Here is a 22,429-nt window from a genome sequence, read left to right on the forward strand (position 1 = left end):
TGTCTAGAGTACAAATATCTCTTATATAACAACGGTGTCTAGAGTACAAATATCTCTTATATAACAACGGTGTCTAGAGTACAAATATCTCTTATATAACAACGGTGTCTAGAGTACAAATATCTCTAATATAACAACTGTGTCTAGAGTACAAATATCTCTAATATAACAAAGGTGTCTAGAGTACAAATATCTCTAATATAACAACGGTGTCTAGAGTATAAATATCTCTTATATAACAACGGTGTCTAGAGTACAAATATCTCTTATATAAGAAAGGTGTCTAGAGTACAAATAGTGTCTAATATAACGACGGTGTCTTGAGTACAAATATCTCTTATATAACGACAGTATTTAGAGTACAAATATCTCTAAGATAACAAAGGTGTCTAGAGTATATATATCTCTAATATAACAATGGTGTCTAGAGTACAAATATCTCTTATATAACAACGGTGTCTAGAGTACAAATATCTCTTATATAACAAAGGTGTCTAGAGTACAAATATCTCTTATATAACAACGGTGTCTAGAGTACAAATATCTCTAATATAACAACGGTATCTAGATTACAAATAGTATATTTTATAACAATGGTGTCTATAGTACAAAGAGTGTTTACTATTACACGGTGTTTAGAGTACAAATAGTCTCTGATATAACAACGGTGTCTATAGTGCAAATAGTCTCTAATAAAACAACTTTGTCTATAGTACAAATAGTGTCTAATATAACAACGGTGTCTTTAGTAAAAATAGTGTCTAATATAACAAGGGTGTCTAGAGTACAAATAGTCTCTGATTTAACAACGACGTCCATAGTACAACTAGTCTCTAGTATAACATCGATGTCTAGAGTACTCTAGTATTACAACAAATAGTCTCTAATATAACAGCGGTTTCTAGAGTACAAATAATCTCTAATTTAACAACGACGTCCATAGTACAACTAGTCTCTAGTATAACATCGATGTCTAGAGTACTCTAGTATTACAACAAATAGTCTCTAATATAACAACGGTTTCTAGAGTACAAATAGTCTCTAATTTAACAACAGCGTCCATAGTATAACTAGTCTCTAGTATAACATCGATATCTAGAGTACTCTAGTATTACAACAAATAGTCTCTTATATAACAACGGTTTCTAGAGTACAGATAGTCTCTTATTTAACAACAGTGTCTAAAGTACAACAAGTCTCTAGTTTAACAACGGTGTCTATAGTACAAATAGTCTTTAATATAACAACGGTGTCTAGAGTACAAATATTTCTAATATTACAACGGTGTCTTTAGAACAAATAGTCTCTAATATAGCAACGGTGTCTAGAGTACAAATAGTCTCTAATATAACAACTGTGTCTAGAGTACAAATAGTCTCTAATATTACAACGGTGTCGTTAGAACAAATAGTCTCTAATATAACAACGGTGTCTAGAGCACAAATATCTCTAATATAACAACTGTGTCTAGTGTACAAATATCTCTTATATAACAACGGTGTCTAGAGTACAAATAGTCTCTAATATAACAAAGGTGTCTAGAGTACAAATATCTCTAATATAACAAAGGTGTCTAGAGTACAAATATCTCTTGTATAACAACGGTGTCTAGAGTACAAATAGTCTCTAATATAACAACGGTGTCTTGAGTACAAATAGTCTCTAATATTACAACGGTGTCTAGAGTACAAATATCTCTTATATAACAAAGGTGTCTAGAGTACAAATATCTCTAATATAACAACGGTGTCTAGAGTACAAATATCTCTTATATAACAACGGTGTCTAGAGTAGAAATATCTCTAATATAACAACTGTGTCTAGAGTACAAATATCTCTAAGATAACAACGGTGTCTAGAGTACAAATATCTCTAATATACCAACGGTGTCTAGAGTACAAATATCTCTAATATAGCAACGGTGTCTAGAGTACAAATATCTCTAATATAACAACGGTGTCTAGAGTACAAATATCTCTTATATAACAACGGTGTCTAGTGTACATATATCTCTTATATCACAAAGGTGTCTAGAGTACAAATATCTCTTATATAACAAAGGTGTCTAGAGTACAAATATCTCTTATATAACAACGGTGTCTCTAGAGTACACATATCTCTAATATAACAACGGTGTCTAGAGTACAAATATCTCTAATATAACAACGGTGTCTAGAGTACAAATATCTCTTATATAACAACGGTGTCTAGTGTACATATATCTCTTATATCACAAAGGTGTCTAGAGTACAAATATCTCTTATATAACAAAGGTGTCTAGAGTACAAATATCTCTTATATAACAACGGTGTCTCTAGAGTACACATATCTCTAATATAACAACGGTGTCTAGAGTACAAATATCTCTTATATAACAACGGTGTCTAGAGTACAAATATCTCTAATATAACAACGGTGTCTAGAGTAAAAATATCTCTAATATAACAACGGTGTCTAGAGTACAAATATCTCTAATATAACAACGGTGTCTAGAGTACAAATATCTCTAATATAACAAAGGTGTCTAGAGTACAAATATCTCTTATATAACAACGGTGTCTAGAGTACAAATATCTCTTATATAAGAAAGGTGTCTAGAGTACAAATAGTGTCTAATATAACGACGTTGTCTTGAGTACAAATATCTCTTATATAACGACAGTATCTAGAGTACAAATATCTCTAAGATAACAAAGATGTCTAGAGTATAAATATCTCTAATATAACAATGGTGTCTAGAGTACAAATATCTCTTATATAACAAAGGTGTCTAGAGTACAAATATCTCTTATATAACAACGGTGTCTAAAGTACAAATATCTCTAATATAACAACGGTATCTAGATTACAAATAGTATATTTTATAACAATGGTGTCTATAGTACAAAGAGTGTTTACTATTACACGGTGTTTAGAGTACAAATAGTCTCTGATATAACAACGGTGTCTATAGTGCAAATAGTCTCTAATATAACAACTTTGTCTATAGTACAAATAGTGTCTAATATAACAACGGTGTCTTTAGTAAAAATAGTGTCTAATATAACAAGGGTGTCTAGAGTACAAATAGTCTCTGATTTAACAACGACGTCCATAGTACAACTAGTCTCTAGTATAACATCGATGTCTAGAGTACTCTAGTATTACAACAAATAGTCTCTAATATAACAGCGGTTTCTAGAGTACAAATAATCTCTAATTTAACAACGACGTCCATAGTACAACTAGTCTCTAGTATAACATCGATGTCTAGAGTACTCTAGTATTACAACAAATAGTCTCTAATATAACAACGGTTTCTAGAGTACAAATAGTCTCTAATTTAACAACGGCGTCCATAGTATAACCAGTCTCTAGTATAACATCGATGTCTAGAGTACTCTAGTATTACAACAAATAGTCTCTTATATAACAACGGTTTCTAGAGTACAGATAGTCTCTTATTTAACAACAGTGTCTAAAGTACAACAAGTCTCTAGTTTAACAACGGTGTCTATAGTACAAATAGTCTTTAATTGAACAACGGCGTCAAAAGTACAAATAGTCTCTAATATAACAACGGTGTCTAGAGTACAAATAGTCTCTAATATAACAACTGTGTCTAGAGTACAAATAGTCTCTTATATTACAACGGTGTCTTTAGAACTAATAGTCTCTAATATAACAACGGTGTCTAGAGTACAAATAGTCTCTAATATAACAACTGTGTCTAGAGTACAAATAGTCTCTAATATTACAACGGTGTCGTTAGAACAAATAGTCTCTAATATAACAACGGTGTCTAGAGTACAAATATCTCTAATATAACAAAGGTGTCTAGAGTACAAATATCTCTTATATAACAACGGTGTCTAGAGTACAAATAGTCTCTAATATAACAACGGTGTCTTGAGTACAAATAGTCTCTAATATTACAACGGTGTCTAGAGTACAAATATCTCTTATATAACAAAGGTGTCTAGAGTACAAATATCTCTAATAAAACAATGGTGTCTAGAGTACAAATATCTCTTATATAACAACGGTGTCTAGAGTAGAAATATCTCTAATATAACAACTGTGTCTAGAGTACAAATATCTCTAATATAACAACGGTGTCTAGAGTACAAATATCTCTAATATACCAACGGTGTCTAGAGTACAAATATCTCTAATATAACAACGGTGTCTAGAGTACAAATATCTCTAATATAACAACGGTGTCTAGAGTGCAAATAGTCTCTTATATAACAACGGTGTCTAGTGTACATATATCTCTTATATAACAAAGGTGTCTAGAGTACAAATATCTCTTATATAACAAAGGTGTCTAGAGTACAAATATCTCTTATATAACAACGGTGTCTCTAGAGTACACATATCTCTAATATAACAACGGTGTCTAGAGTACAAATATCTCTTATATAACAACTGTGTCTAGAGTACAAATATCTCTAATATAACAACGGTGTCTAGAGTACAAATATCTCTAATATAAAAACGGTGTCTAGAGTACAAATATCTCTAATATAACAAAGGTGTCTAGAGTACAAATATCTCTAATATAACAACGGTGTCTAGAGTATAAATATCTCTTATATAACAACGGTGTCTAGAGTACAAATATCTCTTATATAAGAAAGGTGTCTTGAGTACAAATAGTGTCTAATATAACGACGGTGTCTTGAGTACAAATATATCTTATATAACGACAGTATCTAGAGTACAAATATCTCTAAGATAACAAAGGTTTCTAGAGTATAAATATCTCTAATATAACAATGGTGTCTAGAGTACAAATATCTCTTATATAACAACGGTGTCTAGAGTACAAATATCTCTTATATGACAATGGTGTCTAGAGTACAAATATCTCTAATATACCAACGGTGTCTAGAGTACAAATATCTCTAATATAACAACGGTATCTAGATTACAAATAGTATATTTTATAACAATGGTGTCTATAGTACAAAGAGTGTTTACTATTACACGGTGTTTAGAGTACAAATAGTCTCTGATATAACAACGGTGTCTATAGTGCAAATAGTCTCTAATATAACAACTTTGTCTATATTACAAATAGTGTCTAATATAACAACGGTGTCTTTAGTAAAAATAGTGTCTAATATAACAAGGGTGTCTAGAGTACAAATAGTCTCTGATTTAACAACGACGTCCATAGTACAACTAGTCTCTAGTATAACATCGATGTCTAGAGTACTCTAGTATTACAACAAATAGTCTCTAATATAACAGCGGTTTCTAGAGTACAAATAATCTCTAATTTAACAACGACGTCCATAGTACAACTAGTCTCTAGTATAACATCGATGTCTAGATTACTCTAGTATTACAACAAATAGTCTCTAATATAACAACGGTTTCTAGAGTACAAATAGTCTCTAATTTAACAACGGCGTCCATAGTATAACTAGTCTCTAGTATAACATCGATGTCTAGAGTACTCTAGTATTACAACAAATAGTCTCTTATATAACAACGGTTTCTAGAGTACAGATAGTCTCTTATTTAACAACAGTGTCTAAAGTACAACAAGTCTCTAGTTTAACAACGGTGTCTATAGTACAAAAAGTCTTTAATTGAACAACGGCGTCAAAAGTACAAATAGTCTCTAATATAACAACGGTGTCTAGAGTACAAATAGTCTCTAATATAACAACTGTGTCTAGAGTACAAATAGTCTCTTATATTACAACGGTGTCTTTAGAACAAATAGTCTCTAATATAACAAAGGTGTCTAGAGTACAAATATCTCTAATATAACAAAGGTGTCTAGAGTACAAATATCTCTTATATAACAACGGTGTCTAGAGTACAAATAGTCTCTAATATAACAAAGGTGTCTAGAGTACAAATATCACTTATATAACAACGGTGTCTAGAGTACAAATATCTCTAATATAACAACGGTGTCTAGAGTACAAATATCTCTAATATAACAATGGTGTCTAGAGTACAAATAGTGTCTAATATAACGACGGTGTCTTGAGTACAAATAGTCTCTTATATAACAACGGTGTCTAGAGTACAAATAGTCTCTAATATAACAACGGTGTCTAGAGTACAAATAGTCTCTAATATAACAACGGTGTCTAGAGTACAAATAGTCTCTAATATTACAACGGTGTCGTTAGAACAAATAGTCTCTAATATAACAACGGTGTCTAGAGCACAAATATCTCTAATATAACAACTGTGTCTAGTGTACAAATATCTCTTATATAACAACGGTGTCTAGAGTACAAATAGTCTCTAATATAACAAAGGTGTCTAGAGTACAAATATCTCTAATATAACAAAGGTGTCTAGAGTACAAATATCTCTTATATAACAACGGTGTCTAGAGTACAAATAGTCTCTAATATAACAAAGGTGTCTAGAGTACAAATATCACTTATATAACAACGGTGTCTAGAGTACAAATATCTCTAATATAACAACGGTGTCTAGAGTACAAATATCTCTAATATAACAATGGTGTCTAGAGTACAAATAGTGTCTAATATAACGACGGTGTCTTGAGTACAAATAGTCTCTTCTATAACAACGGTGTCTAGAGTACAAATAGTCTCTAATATAACAACGGTGTCTAGAGTACAAATATTCTCTAATATTAAAACGGGTTTTTTAGTACAAAAAGTCTCTAATATAATAACGGTGTCTATATTACAGATAGTCTCTGATATACCAACGGTGTCTATAGTACAGATAGTCTCTGATATGACAACGGTTTTTATAGTACAGATAGTCTATGCTATACCAACGGTGTCTATAGTACAGATAGTCTATGATATACCAACGGTGTCTATAGAATAGATAGTCTCTGATATAACAAAATTTTCTACATTGCAAGGCTGCCCAACAGGAAACCACTGGATTGACTTCGGCAACTCTTGCTACTTCATCGGCGATAGGGAATTAAGCTGGAGCGACTCCCAGGTAATGGACTGGCCTCTAGTGGGCCTTTTTTCATAAACACATTGGGTCTTTGACACATAAAAGCAGTTAAGACTTCGACATATGGGTAGAAACAGTGTGATGTTGTGCTGGCCATATGGATAAATGAATGAAGTGTGTTCGCCAAAAGCTCCAATACTGCTTGAGGGATGTTTGTGAAACTTCATGATAGCTTGGTTGTTCATAAAAATCGGCAAGTTCCGCTTGGGTTATTTTTCATCCAGTTTTAACCCATTTATATAAATACCAAATATAAAAAAAAATGCATGTTATTTGGAGAACATTATCGCATTGGTCTCGTTCTACCTTGGCTCAGTGACTTAAAATTATTAGTGGATGTGCGCATAAACATTCTCTTATCGCATTCAATTTGGCTGAAGGTGACCATATTGGATTTTGTCATTACGAAGTTTGTCTGCACAATAACTCCAAAACTACTTTGTGGATGTTGATAAATCTTCAAAATTGTTTTGAGCCTGGTTGTGCATTAACAGCGGCATGTTCTTCTCGGCTAGTATTTGATAACGGGAGTTATGACCCTTCATTTGTTATTTAGTGCACGGAACGTTATATCCAGTACATGATTGCATTGACGTATTTCTACCTTAGCAGAGTAACTCAATACTATAAGCAAGTGGATGTGCGTTACATGAAAAATCCAATAGTATTCAAGATGACTGACAGGTGTGTTTTATTGAATTTTAACATACTTTCGTAGAGTTAACATCTTCTACAGTATGTGCTGCATAATATTCAGCCTGTGTATACCACGTGATAAAATCAATAACGTCATAGAATGCTACGTCGAAATTCTTCGAATGATGACTTGAAAACAAAGATAACGTTTATTCTTCTCCACTATTTTTAATAAAATGAAATTAATTTAATAAAACAGCCCCATATTCGTTTTCTGTTTCTAATATAATGTTTTGACAGAAGCAAATGTCGACCTACTATTGATTGCTTTATTTTGAAAACTTGGTAATTAATAAGAAAAGCTGTGCTAAATTGTATCTCTTCCGTTCAAAATTCTGAAGTGAATGTAATCAATTCGATATACCTTATTACAAGTTGTAATTGCTTTCCTGTATATATGATGTATATATAGAGAATTGACAGCACGCAAGAATCTAAAGAGGGACAATTAGGATTATCTGCATAAAGATAAAAAAAACTAAATTGGTAAAATTGTATGACTAACAAGTGTTATTTCATTATTGAATCGCATTTATATTATCATTTGGTATTTTGCCTGGATCAAGTTAAGTGGTCTAAATACTTAATCGGACATGGGAAATAACTGGCTCATTACTTAACCGACCATACTTCCGGAATGAGAGATTTCGGCACATTAGTTTAGAGAATAATCACCGTAGAAATTTAATTGACACCAATTGTTTCAGAACATGTGTCGATCTAGTGTTAGCTTACCATGCGCCATTTCGGTAATTTTCTCCTCAAATAACGTTCCTACAAGTAATTATCTTGTGCCATTCGGAATTCCTCGGCCATTTTATCGAAAACAACCTCGGATGTAGATGGACGGTTTACATACTCAAAAATCGGTATGTTTCAGTTCTTAATTATATTTGCAATAACACACTTCATTGGCAATCAATTCAAACTTATACCAATAAATACAAGCTAAAACTTTCACTTTAAGAACAGGTGATTTCAATACAGGTCCAATTTTCAGTTTACTTAAAGTAATGTATAGGCCGCACAAGTGTTTTGAACAAAAATGCATGTTTCCCATACCTGGTTGGTTAGGATATACAAGTAGAAATGGCGGTACGCACAGCATGCATTCATTCACTCTGAAAATTTGCAGCAAATCACATTGTAACTTACAAAACATTCACTCTGAAAAATATGCAGCCAATCACACTGTAACTTACAAAACATTCACTCTGAAAAATATGCAGCCAATCACACTGTAACTTACAAAACATTCACTCTGAAAAATATGCAGCCAATCACACTGTAACTTACAAAACATTCACTCTGAAAAATATGCAGCCAATCACACTGTAACTTACAAAACATTCACTCTGAAAAATATGCAGCCAATCACACTGTAACTTACAAAACATTCACTCTGGAAAATATGCAGCCAATCACAATGTAACTTACAAAACATTCACTCTGAAAAATATGCAGCCAATCACACTATAGCTTACAAAACATTCACTCTGAAAAATATGCAGCCAATCACTGTGTAACGTACAAAAAATTCACATTGTAACTGAGAAAACATTCGCTCTGAAACTTATGCAGCCGACCGCATTGTAACTTACAAAACATACACTTCGAAAATCTGAAATCAAACAGACGAACTCTGACATTGGATAAAGGCATTCCCGCCGGACGCTGACCTTGACACAAGTCTTATTGACTGAAGAAAACGATCACAAACGGACATTTTTGATAACTTTTCGTCAAAACGACGATCTTCTTTGGAGCCTCACGCGAAGCACCATTTTATTTAACAACGTTGAAATGTGTTGGAGTAAAGATTTTTAAATAGTTGAAGAATGGAGTTTACCTTCAAGTAGTACAAACGATATACGCAATATTTAACATCCGTGACATTTACATGTAGTTATCAAGATGTTACAAGTAAAATACGGTTTTATTTTTATAGTTGTTTGAGGTTTAAACAACATGTATTTAATCAAGTAACATAATTCAATAATTAGGGAACAAGGTTATTTAGTAGTTATCAAGTTTTTAAGATTTAAAGACAGAAACTAGAAAAAGTTCAAAAGTTTTATATATATAACATCCGGAAGTCCATGGCCAATGTGGACACATATCATATTCGGTATTTACAGGTGAACGCATATACAACAAAGTATTACCATTCTTATTACCAAAATTAACTGTATGTACATCAATATGAAAACATCAAGCAATAAAGCAAAATACTTAAAATGGGTTTGACAGTTCTACTTTCTATACTGTGATGCAGGGTTTGACAGTTCTACTTTCTATACTGTGATGCAGGGTTTGACAGTTCTACTTTCTATACTGTGATGCAGGGTTTGACAGTTCTACTTTCTATACTGTGATGCAGGGTTTGACAGTTCTACTTTCTATACAGTGATGCAGGAAGAATAAGCAAAATACACATATACACAGACAAATAACATCTAACAGTTGCATCATAATCTGATTCTGTACATGGCGTTCAGCGAGTTATACTAGATCAACTCGTCTAAATTGAAAAAAAATGAATACAAATTCGATGTAGTCTTAAATGATCCGGATCGTACTATTTAAAATGACTTCAAACTATAAGGTCTTGCATATAAAGATATATATCTTTTAGATTCAACATAAAAAGATGAGAAATTGTTCATAAACTCATCAATATAATTTAAAGGATTGGGATGTGGCTTATCAGTTATTTTGCATTGTTACTTCTTTTTTCAGAGTTATTGTCAACAAAAAGGCGGATTTCTTGCACGACTCGACAGCCAGGCAAAGACTGATCACATCAATCCAATTTTGCAGTCATTAAAGGCAACAGGTATTGTGCGATTTGTTAAAGTATAGTTCGTGAAAAACAATACTATAATTGTATAACAAATTTTAAAGGGAGGCCCAGTGGTGTGCCTTCATCCAGTTTTTTTTTTTAAATGGTGGGTTATTATATACCTCTAGCTCAAAATAGTCTACATAATTTTCATAAATTGTATTTTTCACAAGTTTTTAGAAAAAGGTATGCTGGTCTTTTGCTGACAACAAAAGGTATAGAATTTCCGGCGCATCATTCCGGCAGGGCGTATTTTTAAGTCAAACGTAAATCGATTTGAGCAAACAAACATGGCGACCAAATAATGGCTAGATTTAATTCGTTTTTCATTTTTAATACATTTTGTTCCAATAAAGAAAAACCTATGTTTCTCTGGAAAATGTCGTTGGACACTTGTAGTCCAGTTCACCAATCATATTCTTTATGATTAACACTTCACGTATCGGAAAAGTATGATCGGATGAATCTTTTGGTTATTTTTGATGTAATACGATGAAAAATGGAGGGTCAAGGCCAGTAGCCGAATCATTAGCATAGATCATGGTTAGAGGCACAAGGTTCTGAAAGGTATAAAATCGAGAACCAAAAACTTGCAAAACATCAACAAACAAGAGGGCCAAGATGGCCCTAGATCGCTCACCAGTAAAACGGTCTTAACATATTTCGGCTCTGTGACCTAGTTTTTGACCCCAGATGACCCATATTAGAACTTGACCTTAAAATCGACCAACAATCAAAACAATCTTTCTTACAAACTTCCAGGATATTTGGACTGAAAATGTTACCTGTTAGAGTGTAAACAATGATTTTTTTTCCAAATTTTGGCTCTGTGACCTAGTTTTTTACCCCAAATGACCCATATTCGACCTTGACTTATAATCATCACAACAACCTTTCTGACAAATTTCCAGGATATTTGGGCTGAAAGTGGTACCTCTAGAGTGTTAACAAGGTTTTTCTAAAATTTGGGCTCTGTGACCTAGTTTTAGACCCCAGATGACCCATATTCGAACTTGAACTAAAAATAAACGAAACAACATTTCTGACAAATTTCCTGGATATTTGGGCTGAAATATTTGGGTTCTGTGACCTAGGTTTTTCCATATTTGGGCTCTGTGACCTAGTTGTTCCCAGATGACCCATATTCGCACCTGAGCTATAAATAATCGAAACAACCTTTCTGACAAATTTCCAGGATAGTTGGGCTGAAAATGTTACCTCTAGAGTGTTAACAAGGATTTTCTATAGTTGGGCCCTGTGACCTAGTTTTTGACCCCAGATGAACCATATTCGAACTTGAGCGAGAAATCAATGAAACAACCTTTCTGACAAATTTTCAGGATAGTTGGGCTGAAAATGTTACCTCTAGAGTGTTAACAAGGTTTTTCTATAGTTGGGCCCTGTGACCTAGTTTTTGACCCCAGATAAACCATATTCGAACTTGAGCGAGAAATCAATGAAACAACCTTTCTGACAAATTTCTAGGACATTTTGACTTAAAAAGTAGCCTCTAGAGTGTTAACAAGAGTTTTCTATTTTGGGTCATGTGACCTAGTATTTCATCCCAGATGACCCATATTCGAATTCGTCCGAGTAATTACTAGGAAAAATATCCTGATCAAGTTTCGTGACAATTGAGGCAAACATGTGACCACTAGATTGTTAACAAACTAAGACGGACGACAGACATTCATTGATCCTAATAGCTCACCCTCAGCCTACGGCTAAGGTGAGCTAAAAAGCTTGGGTTGATATCAGAATTTCGGACTACTGGGCTTGTCACTGAAGTCATTGTATTAGTGGTAGGCACTACATTAAACATTTCTTTATAAAATACAAAATTTGTCTTCATGTTTAATATGAGTAATTTAACATCTCGTTTTGCAAACATTTTCACACTTGAACTATCTTTTTAAGACTGGGAAAATCCCCCAGTCTTAAGGCATATCAACAAGTGTCCGAGGTGAGTTTACGTTGTGAAATGTCAAAATCGAATGATCATTATGCAGTTAAAGCAGTCCTTTTGTGCGTAGGAATTGTTGGCTTGTATTTTAATTATAAGAAACACACACAAACACGTGCGCGCTTGAGCGCACATACATTGCAACATTCTGTTTAAAGGCATCCAAGCAGGCTCTAAACGAAAGACACCAAACGTCAATTTACACATTACGCAATTTCAACATGAAGATACCTAGGCAATAATTTCGTTCTTAATGATTCGAACAATACTCCTGCATGCACCTTATGGTTCGTTTGATTGATGCAGGTAGGTAACCAACTATATCAGTACGGAATGTTGGTACCTTCTGAAATGATCCAAGCGATATAAACACTTATGTTTGCACTAATATCAATATCGGTGTATGCATTTTAGTGTGTGGACATGACATCAAGGATTTTTCAAACTTTCTGCTCAATAATTTTGCATATCTCTATTCAGACGAATGCCCCAAAAAGCCAATCAATTTTTCCACCAAGACTCTCGTGCAAAACGATTGTCAGTATAGTAAAAGGTAGTATATACTTGCAGTGTTTTAACTAACTTGTCAAATTACTGTCAGCATAGTAAAATGAAGCATATACTAGGTGTTTTATATAACTTGTCAAACTAGTGTCAGTATAGTAAAGGGTAGAATATACTTCGTGATTTAGCTCATTTGTCAAACTAGTGTCAGTATAGTAAAATGTAGCAAATACTTGGTGATTTAGCTTACTTGTCAAACTAGTGTCAGTATAATAGTAAAAGGCAGCGTATACTTGGTGATTAAGCTAACTTGTCAAACTAGTGTCAGTATAGTAAAAGGTAGCGTATACTTGGTGATTTAGCTAACTTGTCAAACTAGTGTCAGTATAGTAAAAGGTAGCGTATACTTGGTGATTAAGCTAACTTGTCAAACTAGTGTCAGTATAGTAAAAGGTAGCGTATACTTGGTGATTTAGCTAACTTGTCAAACTAGTGTCAGTATAATAAAAGGTAGCATATACTTGTTGATTTAGCTCACTTGTCAAACTAGTGTCAGTATAGTAAAAGGTAGCATATACTTGATGATTTAGCTCACTTGTCAAACCAGTGTCAGTATAATAAAAGGTAGCATATACTTGGTGATTTAGCTAACTTGTCAAACTAGTGTCAGTATAGTAAAAGGTAGCATATACTTGGTGATTTAGCTAACTTGTCAAACTAGTGTCAGTATAGTAAAAGGTAGCATATACTTGGTGATTTAGCTAACTTGTCAAACTAGTGTCCGTATAATAAAAGGTAGCATATACTTGGTGATTAAGCTCACTTGTCAAACTAGTGTCAGTATAGTAAAAGGTAGCGTATACTTGGTGATTTAGCTCACTTGTCAAACTAGTTTCAGTATAATAAAAGGTAGCATATACTTGGTGATTAAGCTAACTTGTCAAACTAGTGTCAGTATGGTAAAAGGTAGCGTATACTTGGTGATTTAGCTCACTTGTCAAACTAGTGTCAGTATAGTAAAAGGTAGCATATACTTCGTGATTTAGCTCACTTGTCAAACTAGTGTCAGTATAGTAAAAGGTAGCATATACTTGGTGATTAAGCTCACTTGTCAAACTAGTGTCAGTATAGTAAAAGGTAGCATATACTTGGTGATTAAGCTAACTTGTCAAACTAGTGTCAGTATAGTAAAAGGTAGCATATACTTGGTGATTTAGCGAACTTGTCAAACTAGTGTCAGTATAGTCAAAGGTAGCGTATACTTGGTGATTAAGCGAACTGGTCAAACTAGTGTCAGTATAGTCAAAGGTAGCGTATACTTGGTGATTTAGCGAACTTGTCAAACTAGTGTCAGTATAGTAAAAGGTAGCGTATACTTGGTGATTTAGCGAACTTGTCAAACTAGTGTCAGTATAATAGTAAAAGGTAGCGTATACTTGGTGATTAAGCGAACTGGTCAAACTAGTGTCAGTATAGTAAAAGGTAGCATAAACTTGGTGATTAAGCGAACTGGTCAAACTAGTGTCAGTATAGTAAAAGGTAGCGTGTACTTGGTGATTTAGCGAACTTGTCAAACTAGTGTCAGTATAGTAAAAGGTAGCATAAACTTGGTGATTAAGCGAACTGGTCAAACTAGTGTCAGTATAGTAAAAGGTAGCGTGTACTTGGTGATTTAGCGAACTTGTCAAACTAGTGTCATTATAGTAAAAGGTAGCATAAACTTGGTGATTAAGCGAACTGGTCAAACTAGTGTCAGTATAGTAAAAGGTAGCGTATACTTGGTGATTTAGCTCACTTGTCAAACTAATGTCAGTATAGTAAAAGGTAGCATAAACTTGGTGATTAAGCGAACTGGTCAAACTAGTGTCAGTATAGTAAAAGGTAGCGTATACTTGGTGATTAAGCAAACTTGTCAAACCAGTGTCAGTATAGTAAAAGGTAGCATAAACTTGGTGATTTAGCGAACTTGTCAAACTAGTGTCAGTATAGTAAAAGGTAGCATAAACTTGGTGATTAAGCGAACTTGTCAAACTAGTGTCAGTATAGTAAAAGGTAGCATAAACTTGGTGATTTAGCGAACTTGTCAAACTAGTGTCAGTATAGTAAAAGGTAGCATAAACTTGGTGATTTAGCGAACTTGTCAAACTAGTGTCAGTATAGTAAAAGGTAGCATAAACTTGGTGATTAAGCGAACTTGTCAAACTAGTGTCAGTATAGTAAAAGGTAGCGTATACTTGGTGATTAAGCGAACTTGTCAAACTAGTGTCAGTATAGTAAAAGGTAGCATAAACTTGGTGATTTAGCGAACTTGTCAAACTAGTGTCAGTATAGTAAAAGGTAGCATAAACTTGGTGATTAAGCGAACTTGTCAAACTAGTGTCAGTATGGTAAAAGGTAGCGTATACTTGGTGATTAAGCGAACTTTTCAAACTAGTGTCAGTATAGTAAAAGGTAGCATAAACTTGGTGATTAAGCGAACTTGTCAAACTAGTGTCAGTATAGTAAAAGATAGCGTATACTTGGTGATTAAGCGAACTTGTCAAACTAGTGTCAGTATAGTTAATGGTAGCATATACTTCGTGTTTTGCTAACTTGTTAAACTAGTGTCAGTTGTTTCATAAATTTTGCGCTTTTGAAGAATGTAAAACACGAAAAAAAGTTAGAGTCCAATATTAAGGATCTATTTCCTCGGCCATGGACATTTGTTACTTGTATATCGCCAAAATAAAAACTCGAACATACACCTCGTCGAGTGATGTTTTAGTGACATAGTAAATTTTATTTCAGTCGGTATACAAGCAGGGTCCTACTGGATTGGTTTAAATGACATACATACTACAGGGGTCTGGGTATGGGTCGACACAAACACTCCTGCGACATATACCAGTAATCTTTACTTTGTTCTTTAAGAGTGAATTAACTTAAAATTTATATTCTTTAGATAACTATAAAAAAACAAGCACGTAAGGGTTCTGCTCTGCTTAATTTTCATGGACTATAATGTTATTTTTTAGGCGTGACGTTATCGCATGGAAGACAATCAACTGCATGCATATATCTTCCGAAAATAAGCGTGTACCTATATTGTATTACTTCGGCTATTAGTTAATAAAACGTTTATTTTATAAACTATTCCAACTGAAATTGAAATATCTTATATATAATATGTCTGATTATTGTAGATAACTATTCTCACATCCTAAACATCCTCAAATTCTCATTATTGTAGATATCACGCTTTTAATAGAATACACTTCACTAACCGAATATTTGGTAGATTCTCCTTCTCTGTTCATAAATTTTAAATTTCGCTTGACTGAACTGGGGATTGTTCAAACATTATAAAATATATTGCCTCCATTTGAAATGTGTGTTTATATCATAGATTGCCGTATTTAATATGAATTCTCACAAACCGACATTATCAATTATAAAACTAACATACCTATGCCTTTTCTTTTGCATTGGCCACCAGACTGGTACCCAGGCCAAGTTCTGAATCAGAATTTTCCAGAAAGTTGTGCTGTGGCGGCTCATTATATAAGCTGGAAATGGCAAATCTACGGATGTAATAATACTAACGTACACCAGCTTTGTGAAATGTAAGCAATTAGGAATTTTTTACACGTAGCATACCGGGATTTGATATAACGTCCCAAAACTCTTTCAACGCGTAGATCAATAAATAACATTGAATGTCGTTTATTTTGTATTGTTAAAAATGTATATGAGCCGTATTCAGGTAAATGTGGCCACAATGATAAATAATTTATAAAAAAAAAGAACAATTTTGAACATGACTTAAAGACATTCGGAACTCGGTCAGTATATCATAAGAAGTTCGTAATATTTTAGATAATATGATTACTAAAATGAAGTGTTTTAATGTGCATTTTGAAGTTCTAAGTTTAAATCAAAAACAGTAAACTGTATTATTGCATGCATAATCAAGAGTTAGGTCATTAAGTTTAACTGCTAAATTGAAATTACTACGCGGTCTACTTGCAGCGTATTTAAAAGAAAACATTTCTGACACTGTAAACTGTCCATATACATTCGAGCAATTCCGAATGGACGTTACAAATGACTTGCATTAATTGATGAAACAAGGCTTTGTCACTTTCGCCAACTACTAGAGAGTAGTGTGCAGTGCTAATAAAAGTGGAACACAGTAGACGACATTTCATTTTCGTTCTGATTGTTTTTCTTCAAATCTCATTCAAGTTCCTCATGAGCAAATATCAATACACGGGGCATGATATCCAGTAAAATATAAAACTTGTCCGTTCGTGTGTTTTTTATATCAGTTTTGTCAAATAAACGTAGAAAATAATATAAGTTTATCAATTGTATAAAGATGAATGAAATTATTTCTATTCTTTGTTAGCATATGAGTTTTTTTAAAGTGTTTAATATTCTATTATATTCTGGCTGAAAGGTCTTTCATCACATAATTTAGTGTTAAATGGCAGCTTTTCATGGAAATGTTTTCTGATAGGAACTGCAATGTTCAACCTAACGGTCAATTCTGCCTTATCTGGAAAATTGACGGATGTAGTATTTTTCTCCCACCCCAGATAAGTAGCTACAAATATTTGGACCGGCCGGATATTATTATCATGCCCACGGGCAAAGATGAAAAAATACCGGTAAAGAACTACCTTTTTTCACTACGCACAATTGAGTTTCAGCCCAAACATATTTTTTATATATTTTGTTTGACTAAAGTGGAAGAAAACGCATCTACCATGGTTGCTCGCGTTATATAGGCTCAACCCAACCCTCGCGCTGGTTGGTCTGAGGAAACTCGTTAAACCTAGTTTCCGCAAAAACACGTACACTTTGGTAGGAATAAACCTAGCTTACACTCTCGGCCATGGAATATACTTATTATTTAATGACTGAATTAATGACCTCGTATCGTATTGTGCATGTCTTCGATAGTATTGTGTTAACTAGAACACAATACTATTTTACATCTTTCATGAAAGTGTATTTTTGGAAAATGAATAACACACCACATTGTGAAACTGATAACAGGCTTTATAACAGATATTACCATGGTTACGAATTATAATTAAAAAGAAATTGTTTTTGTTTTTGTTTTAGACCAAAGGCGACTGGCGGACATATAGTTGGTTAACGATAAGGAAGAATAAACAAACAACTGCAAAACCGTTGGCCATAATTTGTTCATTCTTTATTGTGAATACATTACAATTCGCCTAACATTGTCCCTTTTTAATTGTCAATACAGTACTATTTGACTTTCAATTGTTTATTCTTAAGTGTGAATACAGTATAATTCGCCTTAATTTGTCCCTTCTTTATTGTGAATACAGTATAATTTGACTTAAATTGTCTATTCCTTATTGTGAATACAGTATAATTTGGCCTTAAATTGTCCATTCTTTATTGTGAATACAGTATAATTCGCCTTAAATTGTCCATTCTTTATTGTGAATACAGTATAATTCGCCTTAAATTGTCCATTCTTAATTGTCAATGCAGTACAAATTGCACTTCTTTTTTTTCGTTTTAATAGTGAGTCCAGTACATCTTGGCCTTAAATTATTCATCCTTTATTGTAAATACAGAACAATCCGGCCTTAAATTGTTCACTATTTATTCTGAATACAGTACAAACCGGCAATAAATTGTCTATTCTTAATGTGAATTCAGTACAATTTGGGCTTAAATTGTCTATTCTTAATGTGAATTCAGTACAATTTGGGCTTAAATTGTCTATTCTTAATGTAAATTCAGTACAATTTGGGCTTAAATTGTCCATTCTAAATGTGAATTCAGTACAATTTGGGCTTAAATTGTCCATTCTTTATTGTAAATACAGTACATCTCGGCCTTAATTTATTCACTCTTAATTTTTAAAACAGTACATCTCGGCCTTAAATTGTTCATTCTTAAATGTGAATTCAGTACAATTTGGGCTTAAATTGTCCATTCTTTATTGTAAATACAGTACATTTCGGCCTTTATTTGTTCACTCATTGTTGTGAATACAGTACAGTTTGGCATTTATTAGTTCACTCTTTATTGTGAATACAGTACATTTTGGCATTTATTAGTTCAGTCTTTATTGTGAATACAGTACAATCCGGCTTAAATTGTCCATTCTTTATTGTAAATACTGTACATCTCGGCCTTAATTTGTTCACTCTTAATTGTGAATACTGTACATTTCAGCCTTAATTTATTAATTCTTAATTTTGAGTACAGTACAATTCGGCCTTAAATTGTTCATTCTAAAGTATAAATTGTCCATTCTTTTTTGTGAATACGGTACATCTAGGCCTTAAATTGTCCATTCTTAATTGAGAATGCAGTTTATTTCGGCCTTAATTTGTTCATTCTATAAAAATGAATACATTACATTTCGGTCTTAAAGTACCCACTCTTTATTTTGAAAACAGTATTTTTCGGCTTGAGTAAGAATATGAAACATCTCGTAAAAATGAGTGAGTTTATGTTTCCGCCTTCTCTCCTTCAGTGATTCAAGTCCAGTTTCAATATAAAGATTTGAAATGGAGACAAGTCGCGTTGCTCCGGAAATTATTTGGGCTGCCCCATGCTGAGTCTTCTCTAGGTCCTCTTCGTCAGCTTGCGTTAGATTGTCCCAAACTACATCTGCGTATTCCAATAGTGGTCGAATAAATGTTCTATATAAGACTTCTAGCGATTTGCGATCAAAAACGTATTTCAATGATCGCATGAGGTAAATACGTTGTCATGCCTTGGTTTTGACGGAGTTAATATGCTATTTGAACATTATTCATAAAATTAGTTGGAAGTGCCTGCCTGTTGTTTTTTTTCGAGATATTAAAAATGGTTCGGTTTTTGCGGGGTTTAATGATATAAGCCACCTTCCTGCCCACATATGGATTTTGTTCATGTCATCATTTAGTTGCTGAGCGGCAGACAAAGGATCATTGCTTATGTTATTTTCAACAGGACTAACAGATACCCGCACTCGGGTTTTTATTTTAAAGCATAGAAGTGAGATGTGTATATTACTTTAAATAGAAAATGAAAATATAACAAAGGTTTTGAATATGATCTCGGTTATCATCTATGCTACTGGGCTGTTCGCTGTTGTTTCCAATGTTCTTTTATGATATTACATTTAGCTCTTATAAAGAGCATTTTAGAGCACGTGTTTACATATATTATATTATAATTGGCAAAACTCATAAGGTTGCTCATTATTAACAAACATTTTCATGTCATTTAGAACAGTGATAGACTGTTTCCTGAAACACTTGACTAGTGTTTTATAAATCTTGCCAGTGCTGTGTAGGATTACATAAACATCTCTGATACGTGTCCTACGAGCATATGTGACATTAAAATGAAAACAAATATGATTTTAAAACTTATGTTCCTAGTATCGTTAACGTTTTTCACAGCGTAGGGTGATGAAGAAATTTCGATGAAAGAGTTTGAGATGACTATCAAATTGATAGAGCATGATATTAATGGGATGAAACGGAAAGTCTGGATCGAACTTCCAGAACAATTGCATCGTTTGAAAAAGGTGTTATCGAATCGATCATTCGTCGATAATACTCGAAATGTGTATAACGACAGTGCTGGAAATTGTGATCCATCTGTTCAATGCATACGGAATGTTGATAACCTTCATGACAGGTTGACAAAAGCGTTTGAAGCTGAAAAGGTCAGAGCAAAAATAACTGAACAGAACGTTGAACAGTTGAACATTACTCTGAATGACTATTTAGAAAATGTGGAGAAAATCAACATGAACAATTTGAAAATCAGTGCGCTAGAAGATGAACTTTCTAAATTAGAACGGTCGGATACGAACAAAGGTCAAATTATTTAAACGTTGCAGCTGCGATTAAAAGAAATGTACGACGAAAGCAATGCATGGAAAGGAATCCAACTGGATTCAAATGAGAACATAAAAAAGCTGATCGCCGATCTCTCTAATAAACTTGTTGAAGTCAAACCTTCTGTAGAACAAGTGGAACGCATGCAAAGAAAGCAATCATACAAACCATCTTTCGTCAGCAAATGGTATATGATGAAAGCTCAAGACAAACAGCTCTCGCATTTAACTACCGAGCATGGATTAGGGGTTTTACCATATAAAGTTGACGTTCAAATTCGTCCTGTTTCAGGTCCCAATGCCGGCTGGGTATTTAAAGGTGACAGTGCAATCCTTAGTGATGACGACACAAGCAAATTTTATGGAGGAATACTATACTTCTATAACGAAGAGAAAGTGGAATTAATCGCACCAGTGCAGGCAAATGATGGAGACACGGGCGTTATTATAAATACAGGACAGGAAGATGGAAGACGGTTGGGAAATAACCACGAAGTAGTGATAGAGGCATTTGTTCGTGTAAAGGTTTGGGCTCCTGGCGATCTTCCTGCTCCTGACTTTCGATCAGAATGGCTAACATTGGATATTGAAGATCCAGCAAAGACGTTCAGAGAAATTGGACATTCTTTAGACGAGTATCCAGGATTACTTTCTGTCCAGATTAAGTGCGTGTCCTCAACGAGCTTCCTTATATCAGACTGTGTTGGAGTAACGACTATCCAAACTGGGAAATGAGATAACAGAGGGGGTACATTATGGTCTTACAACGATAGATATGTTAGGGTGTGGGTAGGACATGATATAAGAGACAAATACTTGTACAGACTGTTTGGCGGTTTACCTGATGGATGGTTCGATATGTTGACTGGATTTGAAACAACGCGTGGGAATGTCCGTGTACTGGCTTGGAAAACAACAACAATTGGTAATGATGATCTTGAATCTGTTTCGGAGGATACTGTTGTGTTTCCAGAGTGGCAACCGTTCAAAACACTTAACTATAACCGCGATTTGGTTTCGTTGTTTGTAGAAGCGAACGAAGGTCCGAATAAGGGTTTCCGATTTCCGGAATCTGGGAGTTCACAAGCGAAGATATCTCCGTTTGGCGGTGTCGTGTTCGCTTATAAACAGTCTGGCGATTTTAAACTGTGGCGACCTAACCCAGACATCGATGGATTCCTTGTCTACGTTCCACCTCCGCTGAATCGAAAGTGCCTATAGAGTTATATAGGGAAAATATGGTTAAACTGTTCTCACGACTTAGTCTTTCAACAGATCAACTTACTTCCTATATATATGTTAGGTTAATTCTTGCCCTTGAAGATGATGGTTTTGTATTAATTGTATCATTTTTACATTTTGGTCCTTTTTAAGGGTTTTGTTGGTCATTAAAAGTTACATTGAATTAAGAGGGAGCTAAAATTGTTTTGCTATTAAAAGTTATTATAGTCATCCGATCGCTTAGCTTCCAGCGGAATACGATGCAGATTTTTTTCTCTTTCAAATGCACTTTTCGAAATAATGAATTTTTAAATATCTTTTGGTCCTTTTTGAACATTTATGTAAAATGTGTAGAAAATCGATGCCCAGAAATTGT

At 33.8% G+C, this 22,429-nt stretch overlaps 2 protein-coding genes across 3 annotated transcripts in view; both read left to right on the forward strand.

Moving 5' to 3' along the window:
* LOC128239158 (uncharacterized) overlaps positions 1-18,196 on the forward strand; it is a 47,114-nt gene extending 28,918 nt beyond the window's left edge. For both annotated transcript variants that reach the window (XM_052955657.1, XM_052955658.1), the window contains exons 10-14: positions 6,857-6,942; positions 10,396-10,492; positions 15,753-15,851; positions 16,441-16,567; positions 18,075-18,196. In XM_052955657.1, the coding sequence (XP_052811617.1) occupies positions 6,857-6,942; positions 10,396-10,492; positions 15,753-15,851; positions 16,441-16,567; positions 18,075-18,108 (443 nt within the window). In that variant the 3' untranslated portion in view covers positions 18,109-18,196. The remainder of the gene's footprint in view (positions 1-6,856; positions 6,943-10,395; positions 10,493-15,752; positions 15,852-16,440; positions 16,568-18,074) is intronic.
* Positions 18,197-20,294: 2,098 nt separating this feature from the next.
* LOC128236483 (uncharacterized) lies at positions 20,295-21,692 on the forward strand. The gene has a single exon (XM_052951359.1). It carries the CDS (start codon positions 20,851-20,853, stop codon positions 21,565-21,567), a length of 717 nt encoding a protein of 238 aa, XP_052807319.1. The 5' UTR covers positions 20,295-20,850; the 3' UTR covers positions 21,568-21,692.
* Positions 21,693-22,429: the final 737 nt, after the last annotated feature.

Source organism: Mya arenaria, chromosome 6, assembly GCF_026914265.1.
Source record: "Mya arenaria isolate MELC-2E11 chromosome 6, ASM2691426v1".
NCBI lineage: Eukaryota > Metazoa > Mollusca > Bivalvia > Myida > Myidae > Mya > Mya arenaria.

Coding starts and splice junctions, on each gene's coding strand:
- LOC128236483 (XM_052951359.1), top strand. CDS start 20,851: ATGTACGACGAAAGCAATGCATGGAAAGGAATCCAACTGGATTCAAAT.